At 38.7% G+C, this 20,183-nt stretch overlaps 1 protein-coding gene across 1 annotated transcript in view; it reads left to right on the forward strand.

Annotated features, from left to right (window-relative positions):
* The window catches only part of PAFAH1B1 (platelet activating factor acetylhydrolase 1b regulatory subunit 1), a 41,988-nt gene extending 27,565 nt beyond the window's left edge, over positions 1–14,423 (forward strand). Inside the window, exons 6-11 of the mRNA XM_072429855.1 lie at positions 2,707–2,875; positions 3,989–4,091; positions 4,174–4,402; positions 6,143–6,244; positions 8,445–8,601; positions 9,836–14,423. Of these exons, the coding sequence (XP_072285956.1) occupies positions 2,707–2,875; positions 3,989–4,091; positions 4,174–4,402; positions 6,143–6,244; positions 8,445–8,601; positions 9,836–9,909 (834 nt within the window). The 3' untranslated portion in view covers positions 9,910–14,423. The remainder of the gene's footprint in view (positions 1–2,706; positions 2,876–3,988; positions 4,092–4,173; positions 4,403–6,142; positions 6,245–8,444; positions 8,602–9,835) is intronic.
* Positions 14,424–20,183: the final 5,760 nt, after the last annotated feature.

Here is a 20,183-nt window from a genome sequence, read left to right on the forward strand (position 1 = left end):
CTATCGCTTAAACGATCGTATCTATTGTGTGTACAATATCTACGAACGATCGTGTCGTTACCTCTATGTGCAGGATCGGTGCTATACGATCGTTCGTGTATATCGTGCAGGAACGTTCGTCGTTCATTTTCCGACGATAATAATTGGAAGTGTGTACGTAGCTTTACTGTTTGACCTTTCTGGGTTTGTTGGCTCAATGGGGAACAAACTATTTTCCCTTCTGCTGATTTTACATCCGTACAAGTCTCCTCTGTGACATAAATGTTGACAGGAGGAACCACAGTTGTCAAGCCGGGCCTGCAATCTAAAATACTGTTAAATAGTAGTGCCCTAAACTCCTCAAGCAAACCAAATTCTTCAACTACCCGTACTAACCTGTTACTTTTACAGAGTATCGCTGGTTGCAGAGCAGTTGAAACTTAGACTTCTAATATCATAGTAACAGCAGTTTATACAGTGCTGCTCATACCAAAAAAAAGAAAAATTCATGTAGCAGATGAAAGCTCAGTTCAAGCCTTCCAATTACTGTAATGCAATCAGGCTGCAATTAATTATAAATACAGCCTCCTCCTTGTGTGTTTGTTCATACGCAAAAAAAGAGACGACTAGTCACACTGGAGAGTCTGTCTTCTGTTTTTGTAGTCTCCAGTGTACATTCATTGCCTTCTGCTGGCTTGCCCCTTCGAAACAGTTTTACCAGATTGTCCCAGGCTTGGCATCATTTGCCTTTCCTGCTTTTTTGTCACTCGAAATCTCTCTACTTTCATCTAGCAGGTCATATTCTACACCTGGCATATTTTTGTCAATTGGGCTGCTGCAGAAGGTTGAACTAGTGTGTGTGTGCGCTCTGGATTTGTATCCTTGTGGCTGCCAGCTTCGTTTTTGGCATTTACAGATACAAGGAATGGGCCAGGAGTGTACTAAAATTAAGCAGTGTTAGAAGTTTTATTCTTTACCAGTTTCTATTTTATACCTCAGGAGTAGATGAGTTAATATTGTACTAAGTACTCAACTAATCTAAAGTGAAAGTAAACCGAAGTACAACGTAGGCAATGTAAGGCGGAGCTCTGCATATACTCAGGAGCACTCCCTATGCTAATGTTGCAGGTTTTCTGAGTAAAACTGTTCTTAGACTTGTGCTGAGTTTCTTTTACATTGTTAACAGCTGCAGTTTTCACGTATGATGAATAAATGAATACAATCTATGTGTACATGTTTAAAAACTTCTGGTAATATACATATAGCTCTCATAGATATGTGTATCATTGCTTCCAATGTGTTTGCACGACTATTCATGCCCCATTTCAAATGTCTTTAGACTCTGTTTGGATGGTATTGAATGAGACTTTAAGACTGTTTTGAGAAAAGATGAACTTGAAGGAGTTGGGTTTTATTTAATTTTCAGAAATATGATTGGCAGTGATATTTTGATAGGGCTGTTGTGTGGCAGCAGCTGGCAACATATAAACTGCTTATCATTTCCCTCTCTCCTAGGAATTCATAGCCACCTAGTGGCAATTCTGTTTTTTTCCATTTTCTTTTTTTGAATCACAGATCAGTAGCTTAAAACGAATATATAATGAAAGGCTGAAAGGGAATGATTGGGAAATGTTGCTAGGTTTCTTTAAAAAGAGGGAAGTAGCTTAAAACTTTGGATTATTAGGTTTCTATTTTTCTAAAGAAAAACAGTTCTTTGCTGCACAGTTGTTAAATCATGCATCGCAATTATGTCGAATGTTCAGACAAATAGTTCAGTTGTTGCCTTTTACCTAGATGGTATGTATTAGCCCTTAAAAAGGGGTATTTGTCTTTTATTTTACTTGTCAATGTACATGCAAGCCAGATAAAATGATTTGAAGGGATTCAAATATAAAACTTACTTCTAGCCGATCATTACCAATTAGTTCTTTTACTCCTTGATCGGTTGTGACATTTTCACACTTGTTTGTTGTTAAATCAAAATCTCGTACTATGCACAAACAATCTTGAACAACTGGTCAACAATTTTCTTTTTTTTTTCTTTTTTTTCTTTTTTTTTAAAGTGATTAGATCCGAAGAACATTTTGTACACATTTTTGTAGGCATCCAACTGATTGGGTAATTGTTTGGGTTGGTTGAGGGTAAAATTGGCTGCAGATCCACCCAGGCTACGTTATATATGCATTGTGCATTTCATAATTGCCCTTGGATTTTAGCAGAACATTCATTTTGAGTTGCAGGGTTTTTTACTTACAAATGCACATTCCAATTTCCTCTGTTCTGGTCGTACCCTATATTTCCCATGCCATATTTCCCGACAATATGCAATAGAAGTATGACCATTTAACCATTGGAGCAATCATGATTTTTATGATGGAAGTTAAAGTATATTGAATATGGTGTACATTTTCTCTGAAGAATGATATGGTAGTTTTTGTGAGTAGAGCGATAGGCACAGGAATTGTGTTAATAATTGTGTCCAGTAAGTATTGTAGTTTATTATGTGTTATTGTGCTGCATGAGATTTTGGATTGTGTTTTAATACTCATGTTGGTGGAGGTGTTGGAAAACCCCAGGCCTGAATAAATAACATGAGGCAAGCTTCCTTTGTCTGTGCCTAGCTAATTATTCAGAGAGGTGCCAGACTACCCTGCAGAGTGCAAATGGAAGCCTCCACAACTTGTCAATCCACAGGCTGGTGTTAACGGATTTCTCTCTCCATGTTAGGTATGGGATTATGAAACAGGAGATTTTGAGCGAACACTCAAGGGACACACAGACTCTGTGCAGGATATCTCATTTGATCATTCTGGCAAGCTACTGGCCTCCTGCTCAGCCGACATGACCATCAAGCTATGGGATTTTCAAGGATTTGAGTGCATTAGGACTATGCATGGTAAGAATCTAGCTGCATTTAGAAATGCTCAGTATTCAGTTTGTTGTGTTTAAGCACCGGAGCTCAAACTTTTATACCACTTATGGACCAACACAATTTTTGCAGGCTTGTTTATTTAGCAATATATTTGTTACTACATGTGATAAATTTGTAATATATGTTTTCTTTGTTTTTTTCAAGATAAGCAGACTTTGTAACTGACAATATAAAAATATTTTAACCTCCCTGGCGGTGTTGCCGAGTGTGGCTCGGAGTTAGTTTTCAGTGCCAAAAGCGGTAACCCCCAACCACACTCTGTAAACTCCCTGGCAATACCACCCCAAGTCCTACCTGGTTCCCACATTCCAGTGGCGTTGTCCAGCAGCGCCTGCGGCGTCCTCCAGCGATGCCTGGCATCTGCGTCTCCATCGTGTGAACGTTGGGGGCGCAGGGCCAGAAGAAGCAGATGCTGGCCAGGCATCTGCTCGCGAGCCTTAGGCTGGAGGGTGGGACTGTGGGGCAGCTAGGTGGGACCGGGCATAAAATTTAAAATGAGGATTTTTTAATGTACCAACTTTACATTTTAAAATACTTATTATTCATACCGACAGGGAGGTTAGTATTATGCAAAATTGCAAGACACATTTGCAACAAATCAAAAAAAAATGCACCTTTTTCTAGCTTCAATAGGTGTTTAAAAAATATTGTTCCTTTAGAGGAGCAATTGCTAATAATAAAGCTAAACTTATGAGAGTTGTACAAAGCTTTGCATCTTTTAATGCTGCTCCAAAAACAGTAATAAAACAAAGGTAATAAAAATGCGAAAGATAAAAGAGAAAGGTCTTCAATTAGCACAGATTTTGGAAAAGTAAGGATTAACAAAGGGGTTCAATAGTAACAGATTAAAGAGAAAAAAAAATATCCAGGAGACTTGTAATGCATTTGGTCAAGAATTGAGAACATTTGCCAACTAATATCCAGTTTTATTGAATCCATTCCAGGATGGGTAGATCACCCAGGTTCACCCATGATATTCACTTTTCTTCAATCTTTGATAGCTTTTATAAATTGAAATGAAATAAAACTCGGCCATGTTCATGCAAGTTTGTTTTTATCTATCTATTTTATCTTTAGGTCATGATCACAATGTTTCTTCAGTAGCTATAATGCCTAATGGAGATCATATAGTGTCAGCCTCAAGGGATAAAACCATTAAGATGTGGGAGGTTCAGACTGGGTAAGTGTCAGTTTTATTTATTTTTATTTTCAGTAATTGGTGTAATGTGAATTATTACTGATCTTTTTGTTTATTACTATAGGTATTGTGTGAAGACATTCACAGGGCACAGAGAATGGGTTCGCATGGTGAGGCCAAATCAAGATGGTACCCTTATCGCAAGTTGTTCTAATGATCAGACAGTCCGTGTTTGGGTGGTAGCAACAAAAGAATGCAAAGCAGAGCTTAGAGAACATGAGCATGTTGTAGAGTGTATTTCCTGGGCCCCTGAAACCTCTTATACTACTATATTGGATGCCACAGGATCAGAGGTACAGTATTCTTAATTTTTTAAACCCAGAATATAGATAGCTCTCCAAAATCTGAAACTAACCAGGCTCAACACGTTTTATATTGGTAACAGTGCTACAGGACCGTGGCACTGCACCAAGTCCAATGTAGCCCTTGAGATTCTAGGACCAGGCTGTATGTTGGTGCCTGACCGTTGGGGTTGAGCACAGCCCCTATAATTCAAGTATTAAATAGCAGCGTATCTTTTTGTACTTTAATGTTTAACACATGAATATCAAGGGAAGGTGCTTAATGACAGGAGTGGAAGAGGCTTCATTTTCTACTTGAGCAGTCAGTACTCATTTATAGCCTGAGCCTTGGACCCAAATTTGCTCACAGCACAGATCACAAGGTATTTACACTACTTTTGTTTCTTCAAAAACATTTTAGTTTAATCCTGCAGAAGTATTGTGGCTGCCACTGCAGACTATTTCTAAAAATACTAGTTGCCTGGCTGTTTTATGAATTCTCTAACTTAGTACTATCTGAGTCATTGGCCCAGAAAAATCAAGGAGATCGGTAAAGTCATTGTAACCTAACATAAAACCTTCAAAAAGCAAGCAGAGACACTTCCATGTAATAGGTTTGCTACAAGTAGACCAATCCACTACATTATTTTATAGAGTTTTAAAAGGGGGTTTTTATTTTCGTATAAAATAATCCAAGCAAGCATAGTTTCCCCAGTGTATTCATTTGTGTGTCTCTTTGCAGAGTCCCATTCACAGCTTAATAGAAATATATACGTTTAGGGTGATTTGTATTGCATTTGGAAAAGCAGGCAAAGTTCATGTGGGCTCTTAAGTGCCCATTTGCACACAACCCTACTATCCCAAATTTGATTTATTTTAGATAACAAAAGTAATATAACAAAGTAAAATAGATGCCTTGAATGAATTTAAACTGTCTCATAACAGAAGAAGGTAAACATTCTTCTGGTCTAGAATTTACTGTGCCATATTAGGTTTTGACTACATTTGAAGTTATTATTCCAAAGAAAAGTACAACTTCTGGGAGAAACCTGTGGAAATCCATTGGTGATGAAAAATCTGTGGTTTGAAGTATAAATCACAGATCCTGGAACAACTGTTGATCAGGAAAGTCTCAAGTCCTTATTTTGCGTACTTGTTCCAGGTCCACGAACAGTTAAAACCAAGGTCGCCGTGATGGCCAGGCACCCAGCATTGGCTCCTGTTTTGCTTTAGTGGAAAAAGTTAATGAAATAACATGGTGTTTGCCATTTGTATTTGTCATTCTGCAAAACACTTTGGAATTTTTCCCAACTAATATAATTCACAAACTGCTTCTCTTTAACGTATTTATTCAGACTCGCTGGAATTAGCATCGACATTAGCAGTATTGCTCTCTAGAATCCCAGCCTAGCCGGTTACTACTTGCTGCTGGTCTTAGTAGCTGACTTCTGGTAATGGCACTTATCAAACTTGTAGTTTGTTTGAATATTAGTGTAAGTAGTTCTAATACAATTCAAATGAGCATAAGTCATAAGTAGGCATGAGGGTGTTGTACTTTAAATTCGGGGTACATATTAAACTCCTATTAGTTAGCTTCCAGTGGAGAAGGAAATTTTCCCCTTGATTTTGAAAGCCTGTTTGAAAAGCTCTTTTATACTTTGAGTTCAGTCTGTTGCTTTAGAGGTTTCCTTTCTTTGTGATTGCTGATAAATTTATAATCTTGTACCTACCTTTTTTTTTGTCTTCCAACAGACTAAAAAGAGTGGCAAACCTGGACCATTTTTGCTGTCAGGTTCCAGAGATAAGACTATTAAGATGTGGGATATCAGCACTGGCATGTGCCTAATGACACTTGTGAGTCCAACAAACCCTCTCTCTAATCATGTTTAATCATGTTTAATACCAAGAGTAAGCAAGCAGTTTAAGTAGGATTTTTTATTTGCCAACTAAGTTAAAATTATTTAGAATTATTTTGCATCCACAGTATTTTCAATATGACCCCCAGGCTGAAAATATATTAATAGTTTTTGAATGTATTCACGGATAAACAATTTAAACTACTTATAAGTGAAGTAAACCACATTATGACAATTATCTTCATTACAGCTGGGAATTGAGAAGGAAAAATGGATACAGGGGGTGGGGACACCAGCCTTTCTGCTTCCAAAGAAGAGCTGCTTTACTAAAGATTGCTAAAAAAAAAACCAACACCTTGCCTTGTGTCAAGGCTGCATGGATCAATACGTTTTTCTATTAATATTTTTTCCTGGAAGATCGAGTCCCAGCAATTTTTCTTTAACTTCATTTCTTTAAACCCGTGTTTCTCAAACTTTTTGTGGGGCAACCCTTGTAATAACTTTCAGGTCTTCAGGAAACCCCTGGTATAATTACTAAATCCACAGCTCCCAGTACAGTAGTCTGGTGGTCAGGAGAAAGAATGCGTCTTACATTGCTGGCCTGTGAAAAATGTCATTTTTGCAGATAGCCAAAAAGATCATTAGTGTCACATCATCATCATTAAGCTGCTCGTGGCTTGGGGAACCCTATTGTTCCACTGAAGCCAGGTTGAGAAACACTGCTATAAACTATAAAAATAAAATGACTTCTTACTCAAAAGCTTGCACAATTCTTTCAGTGGCAGCTTCTGCCTTAGTTCCTTTTGGTGTAGGCAAGCACACATAACTACGTTGCTCTAGAGCAGGGGTCTGCAACCTGCAGCTCCGGAGCCGCATGCGGCTCTTCAGCCTCCTTGTTGTGGCTCCCTTCGGCTGCCGCAGGGAGATCTCTGATGGGGGATCCCCTTCCTCCCAAGACACCGCGGAGGAGGGGGATTCCCTATCCGGTGTTCTAATGAAAAAAATTTACCAGTGAAATAAATCTACCACGGGGTGTGTACAAATGGGTGTGTACAATGACATCCCCCTCCTTTGAACCCCTAGTCCTCTGGAATGGGGAGATGTACATAACCAAAAATGTAGGTGCAAGTGGGGGACACCTGTGGCTAACACCTCCTAAAAACTCCACCCATCAAAAAAGCCCTACCCTGTTACACATTGTTGGAGGCTTTTAGCACCTAAACCCCAATTTATCTGGAAACGGGGGTACAGGTGAAAAAAATTTGAGGTGCAAGTACGGGACACCTGTGGCTAACACCTCCTAAAAATTCATAAAAATCCTGCCTATCAAAAAAATCTACCGTTACACATTGCTGGAAGCATCTAGCATCTGAACCCCAATTTCTCTGGAACGTGGGGGAGGCGGTACAGGTGACCAAAATAGAGGTGCAAGTGGGGGACACTTATGGCTAACACCACCTACAATTGAATCGCTAAGGCATCGTCAGAAAATAAAGAACTCTGCCCATCAAAATAATCTACCCTGTTACACATTGCTGGAGGCTTCTAATACCTGGACCCCAATTACTCAAGATTGGGGGGTACAGGTGAACAAAATTAAAGCTGCAAATTAGGGACACCTGTGGCTAACACCCCTTAAAATTTCATCGCTAAGGCATCGTCAGAACATAAAGAACTCTGCCCATCAAAAAAATCTACCCTGTTACGTTAGAAGCCTCCAGCTTCTAATGTAAGAGGATGATACACTTGTTGTAACAGGTAAAATTTAAAAACTTTTAAAAGTTTATAAACTGTGTTATGTTTTGCGGCTCCAGACTATTTTTCTTTAGTGGAAGAGGAGGCAAAATGGCTCTTTTGATAGTAAAGGTTGCTGACCCCTGCTCTAGAGCCATTTTTCTACACAGTGTAGCATCTGGCTTATGACGGCCAAGGCAGCAGGTTTTTTTGCAGGAAGAATGAGCGGCACTGGGTAGACTAGCAGGCAGATCGTAGTCCCAACAGCAATTTAGTAGTTTACTAAATTTCAGGCAGATTAGTGGGTATTTTTCTGCTTTACTGTTTTTTTTAAAGGAATAAAAGATGGGAGAAATGTAACAACTGCTTATCCAGAAAACATAACCGCTATTAATGGTTTCTAGAATGTTACTGTTTTTTATTTTATTCCAAAAATTTAATTATCACAAATGATTGTTTCATAGGTTGGCCATGACAACTGGGTACGTGGCATCCTGTTTCATCCAGGTGGAAAATTTATATTGAGCTGTGCTGATGATAAAACCCTACGTATTTGGGACTATAAGAACAAGCGCTGCATGAAAACCTTGAATGCGCATGAACACTTTGTTACCTCCTTGGGTAAGTTTGTAGTCGTTCATGGTATTTTCAGGTGAATTAGCCAATATTGCATTGTTGACAGACTCTTCAAATAAAGTTCTCAAAGAAATGGCTCTTTATAGTAAATCTTTACAATTGACAAAGCTAAAGAACATTAGCCCAGTCTTTTGGGGTAACAATCCTTAATGTACTAAAGCAATATAGAATCTTTACAACCTCTGAATACCCAACAATGTGTCCTGTTCCATACCAGCACCTCATGCCAGGGAGTAAAATGTGGTGCATGTTCTAAACTGAAAACATTGAAATGGTTTGCAAACTTGTTTAGCAAAATATATTCAAATTCAATCTAAAAATAAGTCATGGGTATTTGAGCCGCTAGTTACCACTGGGCCTCTTTCATTGTCCCCAAAACAATGTTCTGATTTACCAATTATGAAATCCTACAGATTACATGATTTTTATTCCTTTGTCTGCTTTTGCTTACAGATTTAAAAAAAAGGGGGCACTGACATTTGAACCCCTGTTCTGTTAATATTTACTAATATGTTGCTTAGATTAGTGTGTTAAATTGTTGCATATTGCAAAAATATATGTAGAATGGATAGTGTGTATCTGTCATCTCCAGTGCAGTTTACACCATTGGCCCCCTTTTTACAAATCACTAGACAATCAATAGTCATTGACATTTACTGGAGACTTCATATATACATGTGCTAGAGATTTGTCACTGAGGAGTTATGTGCATGTAAATGGTCTGGAGGTCTGTGTGGAGACCATCAACCTTCTGGCATGGATATTGGTAAATTAGATGCTTGTTTTCTTATACGGAGGTAGCGCATCCCCTTCCATTACCCTGTCCTAATCCCACCCACTGCCCCCTCAGCCTGCGGTAAGTTTTATTACAGCTTAATAGACTTGTTGATGATACTCTGCCACCGCAAGATGCCACACAATAGAAAGTCTATCTATAAGAATATACTGTGCAGACAGGAAAGAAGACTTGTACTTGGAGGATGTTAACGTGTTAGAGCGGCAACTGTCAGAACTGCACAAGTATGAATCTGGGGGAGAGGTGGGTTGGGTCAGGTCAAAGAGGGAGAGATGCATGTGGTTGTAAAGTACACTTATTCTTTAGTTTCTGGATCACAAACCAATCTTTCATGTGAACATTATCATTTTGTGTGTAAAGATTTGTACACATTTTAAAAGTGTTGAGAGTAAGTAGATTAATTATGTTTTTTTCTTCTTCTAGATTTCCACAAGACCGCTCCTTACGTGGTCACTGGAAGTGTAGATCAAACAGTAAAAGTGTGGGAGTGCCGTTGATTTGAGCTCACATTGGTTCCCATCGCCTCTCCCCTCTCCTCTGGATGCACTCAGATACCATGGTTACCCATCTGTTAAATACCTATTGTCCTTTCATGTAAATTATTCTGGATGTAGATTGAGCTTATTAAATGTTACACAAAAAGTATTCATGCATGGTGAATCCAAATTGTATACTGTAAATTTACATACGTTGTCTAGAAGTACCATAGGTTTAAGAACATGGGCAGGCATTGGTCACATCAGACCTAACAGGCAAGAACTGGGTAATTCTGGGGTGTCCCACAGAATCATGCCTGTCGCTCTTTGTCTTCGGTTGTGGTTTCCTGGATCAGTGGGCTCACTTCAGAAGCACATCTTTTGTGGGGCTTTTTGAAAAGTAATGTGGATCTACTACAATATTTTAGTGAGCTTTAAAATGAAAATACACACTTCGTGTTGGAGTGTCCACAGAGTCAGAGGTTTGTGTAGCAGCACTTGTCTTTTATGTATGTAAACTTTCTGCAAAATATGGCACTAAATACTTTGTTGCAGGTATTAAACTTCCCCCGCAGCATACTTGTCCCCTCTTGTTGTGTTTTTTTGTTTTTGTTTTTTCTTTTTTAAACCATATAGATTTGGATGTTTTGCTTAGTGTCTAAGAATCACCACTTCGGGTACTTACTAGGGCATTACATGCTTGATGGCCTTTTAAAAGGAGGTGATTGTTGGATGGCAACCAAAGACTTCTCATCAGTCATAAAAGGAAAAAAAATATGCAACAAACTTGTCAGTTTTTGTTTCCTATTACAAGCACCTGCATGTTTAAAAACCATGTGACGTCTTACCTCTTTATTTATTCTGTTAATCCACCGTTTTGTGCCTCAGGATTAGCTGCCATCATGCCTTCATCTACAGCAGAGGTTTAAAGCTGCCCTCTAAAATTTCCTGATTGGCCAGGATTTATTGACATGCTCATAGAGCTGCAACAAAACACACCATGCTACAGGTGGAAAGCCACTCACAGCAATTGTCTATTACACCAGACATGAGTCTGTATGGTCAGCTGAGTTGTAATAAGGCAGCATACAGAAATCACACAAGTTGCTCACTATTTCCGCTGCATATTGCTGGTCTGCCGAAGACAGTAAGAACTTTGCAAAGGAACCTTTAGGTAAGCTAATTTTACTGCATAAAGTTTTATGTTAACCTTGACCACTCCTTAAACAAGACCTCCTCATATAGCTTTTGAAAGTACTATTACTGCAGTGTTACCCTTGGCAGCCTATCCAATTTAATTTTTACTGAGCCTACTACTGATTTGTAAAGTTGCTACGGGTTATGGCAACTTTGAAGTCATTTCACTCTTTAAATACATTTTCTTCAGCACTTTCTTAAAGGACAGATGCCATAAATGGATAAAATAGTCGAGCATTTTTCCTGCTATTGAAACTTGTAAAATTTGTCAATGTGCTTTGCCCTATTTCTGATAACTATCAAAAATTCAGCTAACTGGAAATGCTCCGAACCTGAATCTACAAGCCTTTTTTCATTTATTCTAACATTTACTTGCTTTCCAGTGACGTGACACCAATGAGCACATCTGTAAGGTAGGGATAGATGAGCATTTCCTTCCACCTGTCAATGCCTCCAACTGAAAGCTTTCTGCCATCCATTGTGCTTGGTTTTCAGCCACTGATATTTGGTTACACACCTTCTTAAATCCTCCTGAAATACCACTAGGCAATTTTGTAAATTGGTTACCTGAGAATTTGCTACATGTCAACACCTAGAAGTAGGGCAAATATCCTGCAACAATTGATGTACTTGGGTGGACTTTAAAGTGTGATGGTTCCTAATGAGCAACATTTTTTTTTCATATATTTTTAAATTTTTTTTGCGTATTTTATTTTTTCGCTCTGACACTTGGAGGTTAGACACATGTACTGGCCCATTTTACAAGGCAGTAAATGTGTTCATTCCTCGACTTCTCATTTTTGATAATGGATCTAACCATTGCTTTTCAAAAAGCACCTTTTGGAATTGAGCATAATGATTCTAATGAGTAGAACTTGTATTCACAGTAGTCACCATGTCAAATATCGAAGCAGTTTGTGTAAAAAAATAACATTTAAGTGTAAAAAAAAAAAAAAAAAAGTTCCCTTTTGTGGAATAGGTAAACAAAAATTAACTTAAAAAATGTCATATTGACTTCCCCACCTTTTTTTTTTTTCCTGCAAATAAAAGTACCCAAAAAACATTAAAGTAATTCACAGAAGTGGTAGATTACGATGAGTGCCCACAAGTTTGAATGTTTTGTTTGGGTAATTCCAGTTCACTGTACAGGCTGCTATGTTCATCTCCTCTCCCTAAGTGTAAGTTCATGTTTTATTGTTACAACCAAAACTGCACAAAAGCTTTGAGTTTAGTGGGTGGCTTAGCATGTTGTATGCAGTTCCAGCTAAGTTATATAACAAAAAAATGTAAAAAAAAAAAAAAATTCACACTACACTACTTTTTTGGATTTCTTTGGAATCGAAGGCAACTTTGTTACGTCTGTGCAGTAAGCATTTGTTTCCAAAACACCAAGTGGAGCCCTTACACATGGCTTGGCCAGCACATTTATGGAAAATAAAGAATCCAAACCAGCTCCCTCTCAATAAATGCATTTTGTATTAAATGTCTTCAGATATGGGTTTTTTTCTTTTTGGGATTAAAAGTTTTCATGCTTTTTTGATCACTCCCACTCTACCTTTAGACATGTACTTGAAGGATCCCTCGGTCTAGAATTCCTTTAAATTGTCAGCGGTGTGCATACTATGTAATGGACTCCTTGGCTGATGTTCAGTGTACGGTCAGCTGTCATGTGAACTCTCAGTGATTGGGCAATTGTGAGTGTGCCTTATTGCCTCTTTACTTGTACATTGATACATTTTGTATAGTATGTTGAAGCATTTATGATCTGCTTTGTAGTGCTGCTGTCTTTTCAGAGATACTGCAGAGGCCTAGTCGAAGGCATTAGCTCGCAGAAATGCCTTTTTCGCAACCTAAAACCAAAAGGAAGTTCCATGTCATAGCTATAGTCACTACATGCATCGTCGCTTTTTGGGGTCACCTTAGAAGTCTCTGCTCCTTGTGGTTAATGGAATATTTTTTGTCCTGCACACAGCAAATCATAACAGGAGAATGGAGACCAACCTCGGCATTCAATAGCCAAATGGAGCTGGGGGAAATGATGGGTGGCAGAATAACAGGCATTACAACTCAAACTTGAAACTTAGCACAGCATAGCTGGATAAAGCATCAACACCTATTTATTAGTGAAAATTGCTTTTGCACTATACACTTCTGTGGAACAGAAAAGGACTCCATGTACCTTGGAGCAGTGTATCGCTATTCTCTTGCAGCAACGCTGAACTTGTGCTGTTGGTGCCTCTACAGTGACCACTCTGAAGATGGCCATGCAAGCCAGAAACAGGCTCCGTTCCCAAACTTTTCTCCTGATCAGTGGACGCTTGTGTTGCCTATACTTCAATTTAGCTTAAGAAGTGCAAATGTGTCGCTCTAACAATATAACCAGAAAAGTGGGGTGGTTGAGTAAAAAAACTGTTGCTGTCTGTTAGCATCTTGCACTTTAGAAGATTAAGCCGTCCTGCTTTTGTGTGGTGTGACCAATGACGTGCCCAGGCACTAATGAAACAGTAACTAGTTACTAGCAAGTTGTCCAGGGCCGTGGAGCCCTGTAGATTCAAAAACTGACTCTAGACCCACAAAGCCCAGTCTATTATTGTCAGACCCTGCTTATCCTAATTGCCTCTTTGCTTTATGTGAATCCCTCTGGTGATTGATCTTTCTCTAGCAATCTGCCAGTGCCCTCGACATGAGATGTTTAAACATGCTGTTTTATTTTATTGTTCGGTGGTGACTTGATAATCCTGGTCATATTTTAATTGGAAAATATATATATTAACAGGCACTTACAAGATCAGTCTAAATAGTAGGTCTAGTTATTAAATGAATACTTACAGATGTAAACTTGTGGTGAATGTCAATTCTGAGAAGGTTTTTTCCTCATTCAAATGTTTTGGATTTACAAGTCACAACTGAAAAGTCTCCTCTTTAAAACACCCCTTTTTAGCTGTTCTACACTATCATGTAAGTGGCTACTTGTTCTCCAGACTGTCATTCCCTCTCCTTATCCCCCCACCCCACACTCAAACGCTCATTCTTTTTCAGTCTAGTAGACACTTGACACGGACATGCCAGAAAGTGTCCATTTTCGTAAGAAAAACGGAAAGGTTTTATTTTGGAGGAAACTCCCCCCCCCTTAGGCTGTAAGCGTTAACAGAGAAGAAAGTAACACAAATAAAGATTGAATATAAAAAACAGTAAAGGAATGTATATAATACTGCTCTGTGTTTTACAGTAAGATTTGTTGCTCTCAGACTGTGTAAAACAAAATTTATTCGTTTTTCTGCATATTAAAGAAAATCTTATTGTACCAATTGGTAAACTATTAAATGCATATAAAACTAGATGTCTGAATTTTTTTTTTGTCTATATGTACTAATTAACTCTGGCAGCTTTAGTTCTGTTTAGCTGGAAGGAACATTTGCTATTCTCTTCTACCGGTATATGTTTCTTGTTCCAGCAGTTACTCCAAAGGAATGTTTAAGCTTTGATTGGTGCAGTATGGAATCAAGTTATAGGATTCATTTTGTGAGTTTTAAAGTCATTATTTAACAAAAGGTTATACTTGTCTGTTTTACGATAACTGTTACTTCTTACATTGTAGAAGTCTCTTCTTCCCAGAGTTGTTTCTCTTATTGAACGGTTCAGCACCAGTGATACAGTGTGTAAAGTGTGACTAATATGTTTTCATTATTGGTAATAAAATTCTAGTGTTGTAGGCATACAGGTGAACAATAAACATAGGAAAGTGCTCACTGTAACATTTAAGAACCCTTTAAAAAAAATTTAAGTAATTATAAAACTGCAAAATGAGATCCTAATTGTTCACACAGAGCAGGAATAGAGGTAAAAATCTGTGCCAGGAACCAGTTTGTTAAAATAAAGCTTTGGTATAAGTAGAAGTGGAAGTGGTGTTTTAACAGTACTGTGGCCTGCATACCTGTCAACACACTTCTTAGTATTTCTTATCAAAAGATGGTCTGCAGACTGAAGGTGGTGAGGAATACTCAAAGAAACGGGGAGTGCTGGTGAAGTTGTAGACAATGGAAGTTAAAATTACCATGAAAAATAGAACTGAACACAAGACTTATATTGGGAGGGTTGGGTTAAGGACAGAATTACAGCAATACATATAATGTCACTTATTCTTAATGACGCCCAATACATACTTTGTGAGCACTTTTAAGTACATTTTTTTAATCAGTTGTGGGAAGCTGCTGTAGGTGTGTGGTGCCTCTTGTATTGTGACCCAACTTTTCAGTAACCATTCAAAAACCTGCATGTGGTCACTTAAGTGCTGGGAAGTTCATGCACTTTTTTTTTTTTTAAGGAATAACATTCATCTTTATAGATAACTGCCATTTCTGTACTTCCAAATAATGCTGTCTGTTTGCAGATGTCTCTGGAGGAAAAAGCTGTAGAGGTGTAGGGATACACTAGAAAGCAATCCTTGTGCTGGAGATGGGGTTATCACTGGGAAAAAAAAGTGTTTTTTTTTTTTTTGTGCTGGAGGTATAACAGGAAAGACCAGCAGTTGTTTGCACAGTGGCAAAATGAAACTGTATCTTTAATGGAGAAATAAATGCTTGTTTCATTTAAAAAATATGTAATATATAGTCAGTGCCAAATGTATACTTGTTCTCTCCTAGACTACCCCCACTCTCCAAAAACTACCTTTGACACGGCATATTGACAAATGTCATAGATATTTCACAATCCATGATCATTGACCTACAGCAATGCTCCCTGCCTGGTCAAATGCTGTATAATATTTTAAACCAGTGATGAAGCAAATGTTCAACAACTTAGTTTAGCAACTGAGATAAAGGCGCCATAAAATCAGGTAAATGGTTGGAATTGTTTTTGCTGCTTCAGTGCATATTGCTTTGGGTGCACAAAACAAAGTGTTTTCTATTCTGAGTTGCAGTACACCGAAGGTCAGGTGCATCTAACTTCAGTTTATTTTTGTGTTTGGGTGCTATTAGGATAGACCTGCCTCTAAATTGCATTACTCCCCATGGCTTGCTGCGTATTTGACATATTTTACTAGTATTGCTCACTGACACGCCTATCTATTCCCTTTGGGACTGCCACAGGGAGATGCTACTATGCAATGTCTTTTTAAGAGGCAGCGGTTCCTCATGTGAAGAAGTGGTAAATGCACTGCAACCAGGTGTAATCTAACAGGGTCACCAAAATGAAGAATCCACTGGATACAAAAGCAGACTGTATCACTGAAATATATGATCTGTGAAGTCCTGCCAGGGATCGGGGTCTCTGCTATTCTGGAGACAAGCTCATTACCCTCCACCCAATAATGCATCTGCAGCAATTCCACAGTATATGAAAAAGCGTACCAACCTGGGAACCACATCTCTAGCACAGATTGCTACATGTAGGATAAACAGCATAAATTTTGTCGGGCGTATAGTACCAATGCATAAAAAGTTATCATGCATTTTGCCTTATACAAGGTACATACCGAACTTTTATGGGTCTTATTTCAGATAACCTGCCAAAGTTCTAATGGGAGCTTTGCCCAGAATGGTTTCCCATTCTGTTGTATGCTCTCAGTGTTACCCAAGAAGCTAACTGATGTAGATGAGAGGCCAGAAAGTACTTAAGAATGGAACTCCCAAGCCTCTATACTTTAAGGAGCACACAACTGTTTTAGGGAGATGTGTTTATAACCCCATATTATATTTCTCACCTCAGCCTCTATGCGTCCGGTCACTGAACAAGGAGTATTTACTGATAGGGTTTCAAAAGGATATAACAATTTTGGCAGGATAGACAATTTAGTGAGGGCAATGCACCTAAATGAGAGGTGGAGCGAACGCCATTAATGCAGGAGTGCCTTAATATCCTGAAATATTGGGGGATAGTTGGCTTTATAGAGGGAATAATACAAAGGGGTTAGGAAAACCCAATATCCATGATATTTAATACAGTCCCATTCCTAACATAATGTATTTTTTTGAATCTTTCGAAAGATTGGTTTGAGAATAGGGGGTGCACTTTGTCCCCATTGCCATTCCTTAAATCTGTAAGTAGTGGTTATCCTTGAACTTGAATATGTTTCAAGTTAGAATGTATTGAAAGAAAACTATCCAGGTAGTTTTTTAGCCTGTTTTATTTGGGTTTCAAGGAACCCCTTACAACCTTCCTGACATGTGAATAACAACTTACCTTGTGCTATTTTCTTTATCTACATCTTTATTATATTTGTATATTTTCTTTACCTGTCATCATTGGAACATATTTTCAATTTTTGTTACCCTTTCAACATGATGACTATCTGGCTACTGGATATTTGTAACAATGTTGTTATTACTGCTAGAACCATGTAAAGGGTTTCAATGCAATTTCTTACTATGTTATTTTTGCCAGTACTAAAGATTGTTTTCATTATACAGTTGTGCCTTGCAAGCTCCAAAATATCCTTGAGGAAGCCAAGTTTGTAGGCGAAATGCATCAGTAAAACAATTACTTTGGATGTCATATATGGACAATATTCTAAGGCAGTTCAGCCTTAACCTCCCGAGTGTGGCTCGGGGTGAATTTTTCATTCCAAAAGTGATAATTGATGGATTTGCCAGGGAGTTTAAAACTCCTACCTGGTTCCCACGTTCCAGCGGCGTCCTCCAGGGATGCCCATTATCTTCTTTCCCTGTCGAAGCCGGGCATCTGTGTAACCTGGCAATGCCCGGCCGGCATCTGCGTCTCCGGGTTGTGAACGTGAGGCCAGGGTGTGGCTGATAGGCGGGAAAATTTAAAATACTATGTATTTTTAAATGTACTACTTTTGCATTTAAAAATACTTAGTGTTCATACTGTCAGGGAGGTTAAATTACGTGTTAGGATGCAGTTTGTTTAACTGCCACTAGTGGCAACTCTTCAAAATTTGTGTTGTTAAATTGTTATTTTAATAACGTACAGTAAATGTGTTTTTGCTTTATGCCACAAAAAACTTTTCTTTTTACTTTAAATTAGTCATTAAATATTTGTTGTTGGCAGGATCTATCCCTTTATATTATCGTTAAAGTGAAGAACTCTCTCTATTCTACTTATCTATATTGTTCGTATTTCAAAAGTTAGTTATTTAAGGACGAATGGCATATAAGGGTGGGTTGCCTAATTTTCAAGTTAGAGGCATGGTCTAACCAGAGATGGTGTCTACATTGAAAGCTTTGGTATCCTTAAGGGCCATAAGTTTGGTAAAGAAATATTCTAAGCGAGTGTGGGTTTTGTGGGGAATGGAGAAGGTTTATTATCTCTCTGCAGGGTGTTGAGCTCACTAAACATCGTATAGACCGTAGCTATGTATTAGCTTACGAAAGCATGCCGAGAAGTGGGCCTTGGAGAAGTGGGACGAGTCCCCTGAAAGGATTAGTCACCCGTCATAATATCCGGTTCGGGAGAGTGGAGCCAGTTCTGGAAATATTAATTGAAAGTTCATAGGGACATATACATTGCACAACGTAACTGATACTGCTTCCAGTGTACCTAGAAGTATAATATATCTTCCTTTCTTCAATCACTAACCTAAGGGGGACAAAGGATACACCTCCCCTAATAAGTATAGCCACACCCGCTGATTTCCAACATGTGTTAGGGACATTAATAGCTAGCGGATAATGGTGGCTTGCAAATTTAAAAGTACCTTTGTTTTCTTACATTGCCCTCTGCTGTTTGCGTTCTTGCAGCATTAAATGGCATTTAGTATTAGAATTTAACCCCTTAACATTTAATGAGACAAACTGAGTCATGTAATATTAAGGAAAAAGTATTGCATAAATATGCACAAGGCTGGTGCCTGTTTTGAGCTTCACAAACCTGGCCCCCCAAAGAAATAACAGGGAGAAAAAGAGACAAGGACAGGGAATACAACAATATTGTGTAAATCTGACTAAGGTCAGTGGAGTCTTAATCTACTCCAACTGGCCTCTCGGGGGGGAATATGCCCTGTTGCTAGACAAATAGTGGTAAGGGTGAGGAACCCTGATGAAGCCATGCCTCCAAAAGATGTGGTAAAAACAAAATTACCCACCCCATCCCCAACTTGCACACCTGGAGGCACAACCCATTAGGAACTAAAAAATGGTAAGAAACACAAAACCTGGCAACCAGATATCCACAAGGGCCTACAAATAAAGCAATGCAAACATTATGAGCCACAACTGCATAAAGTATATACCAGCCCGATCAACTAATTCAATACTAGAATAACTACCCCCTCTCTACACCTCCTAGGAATGTTTTAAAATATAGAGAACGTAAGGAGATGGGGATGGGGTGCCATTGATGGTGCCAATATTAATATCAATCAGCAAGTAGTGAGCTCTGAAACATGGCCCAACTAGCCACCAGGATTCAATCCCTCCCCTGGCCGGTACACCTGTGGGTAGTCTACGTAGTAAACAACTGTTCCCACCCTGCCACATTCTCTAATATTCCCCTACCCAATAGAGATTTCCACCAATTAACTGCTAAATTGTTCATACAATACCCATTTACTGCTCAGGATGATTTTTTTGTCAGAGGTGTACAGTGGAGAAACAGAAAAAGAAAAATTGCTGGAGTTAGCGGTCAGTCTGGTTGGATGAAGGGCTGAGCAACAATGACATTTCCTTCCCCTCACCAATTGTCAGATGAAAAGGGATTGAAAGTAGTAGAATCCCACCCCTAAATTTCAGGGCATATGATCAGATCAGCACAAAATGTAGGTAACTCCTCTTGGTGCCTCAGAGTAGCCAAGATTCCATCCTTGCTTGCAGTGAGACTAAACAGAAATCCCCATCGATAAGGAAGGGCTGTATCTCACAATATGGTAAGTAGAGGTTGAAGGTTGCAACGCTGTTGAAGTGTGATCCATGACAAATCCATGTTGAACACAAAATTTGAGTTGAATTTTATCTCCATCAAAATCCACCAATCTCGTGTTGCGAGCAGAACTCATAATATCCTAGCCCTGGACTCTAATCTTATTACGGCGTCCTTGGATGTCTTGGCACTCTAGGTGTCGCTTAAAATCATGTAGGGTCACCGCTTATGAGAAAGCATATTCATGGAGTTACTTGCTAATACCCTGATCCACCTGAACC

Source organism: Pyxicephalus adspersus, chromosome 1 (assembly GCF_032062135.1).
Source record: "Pyxicephalus adspersus chromosome 1, UCB_Pads_2.0, whole genome shotgun sequence".
Taxonomy (NCBI): Eukaryota; Metazoa; Chordata; class Amphibia; order Anura; family Pyxicephalidae; genus Pyxicephalus; species Pyxicephalus adspersus.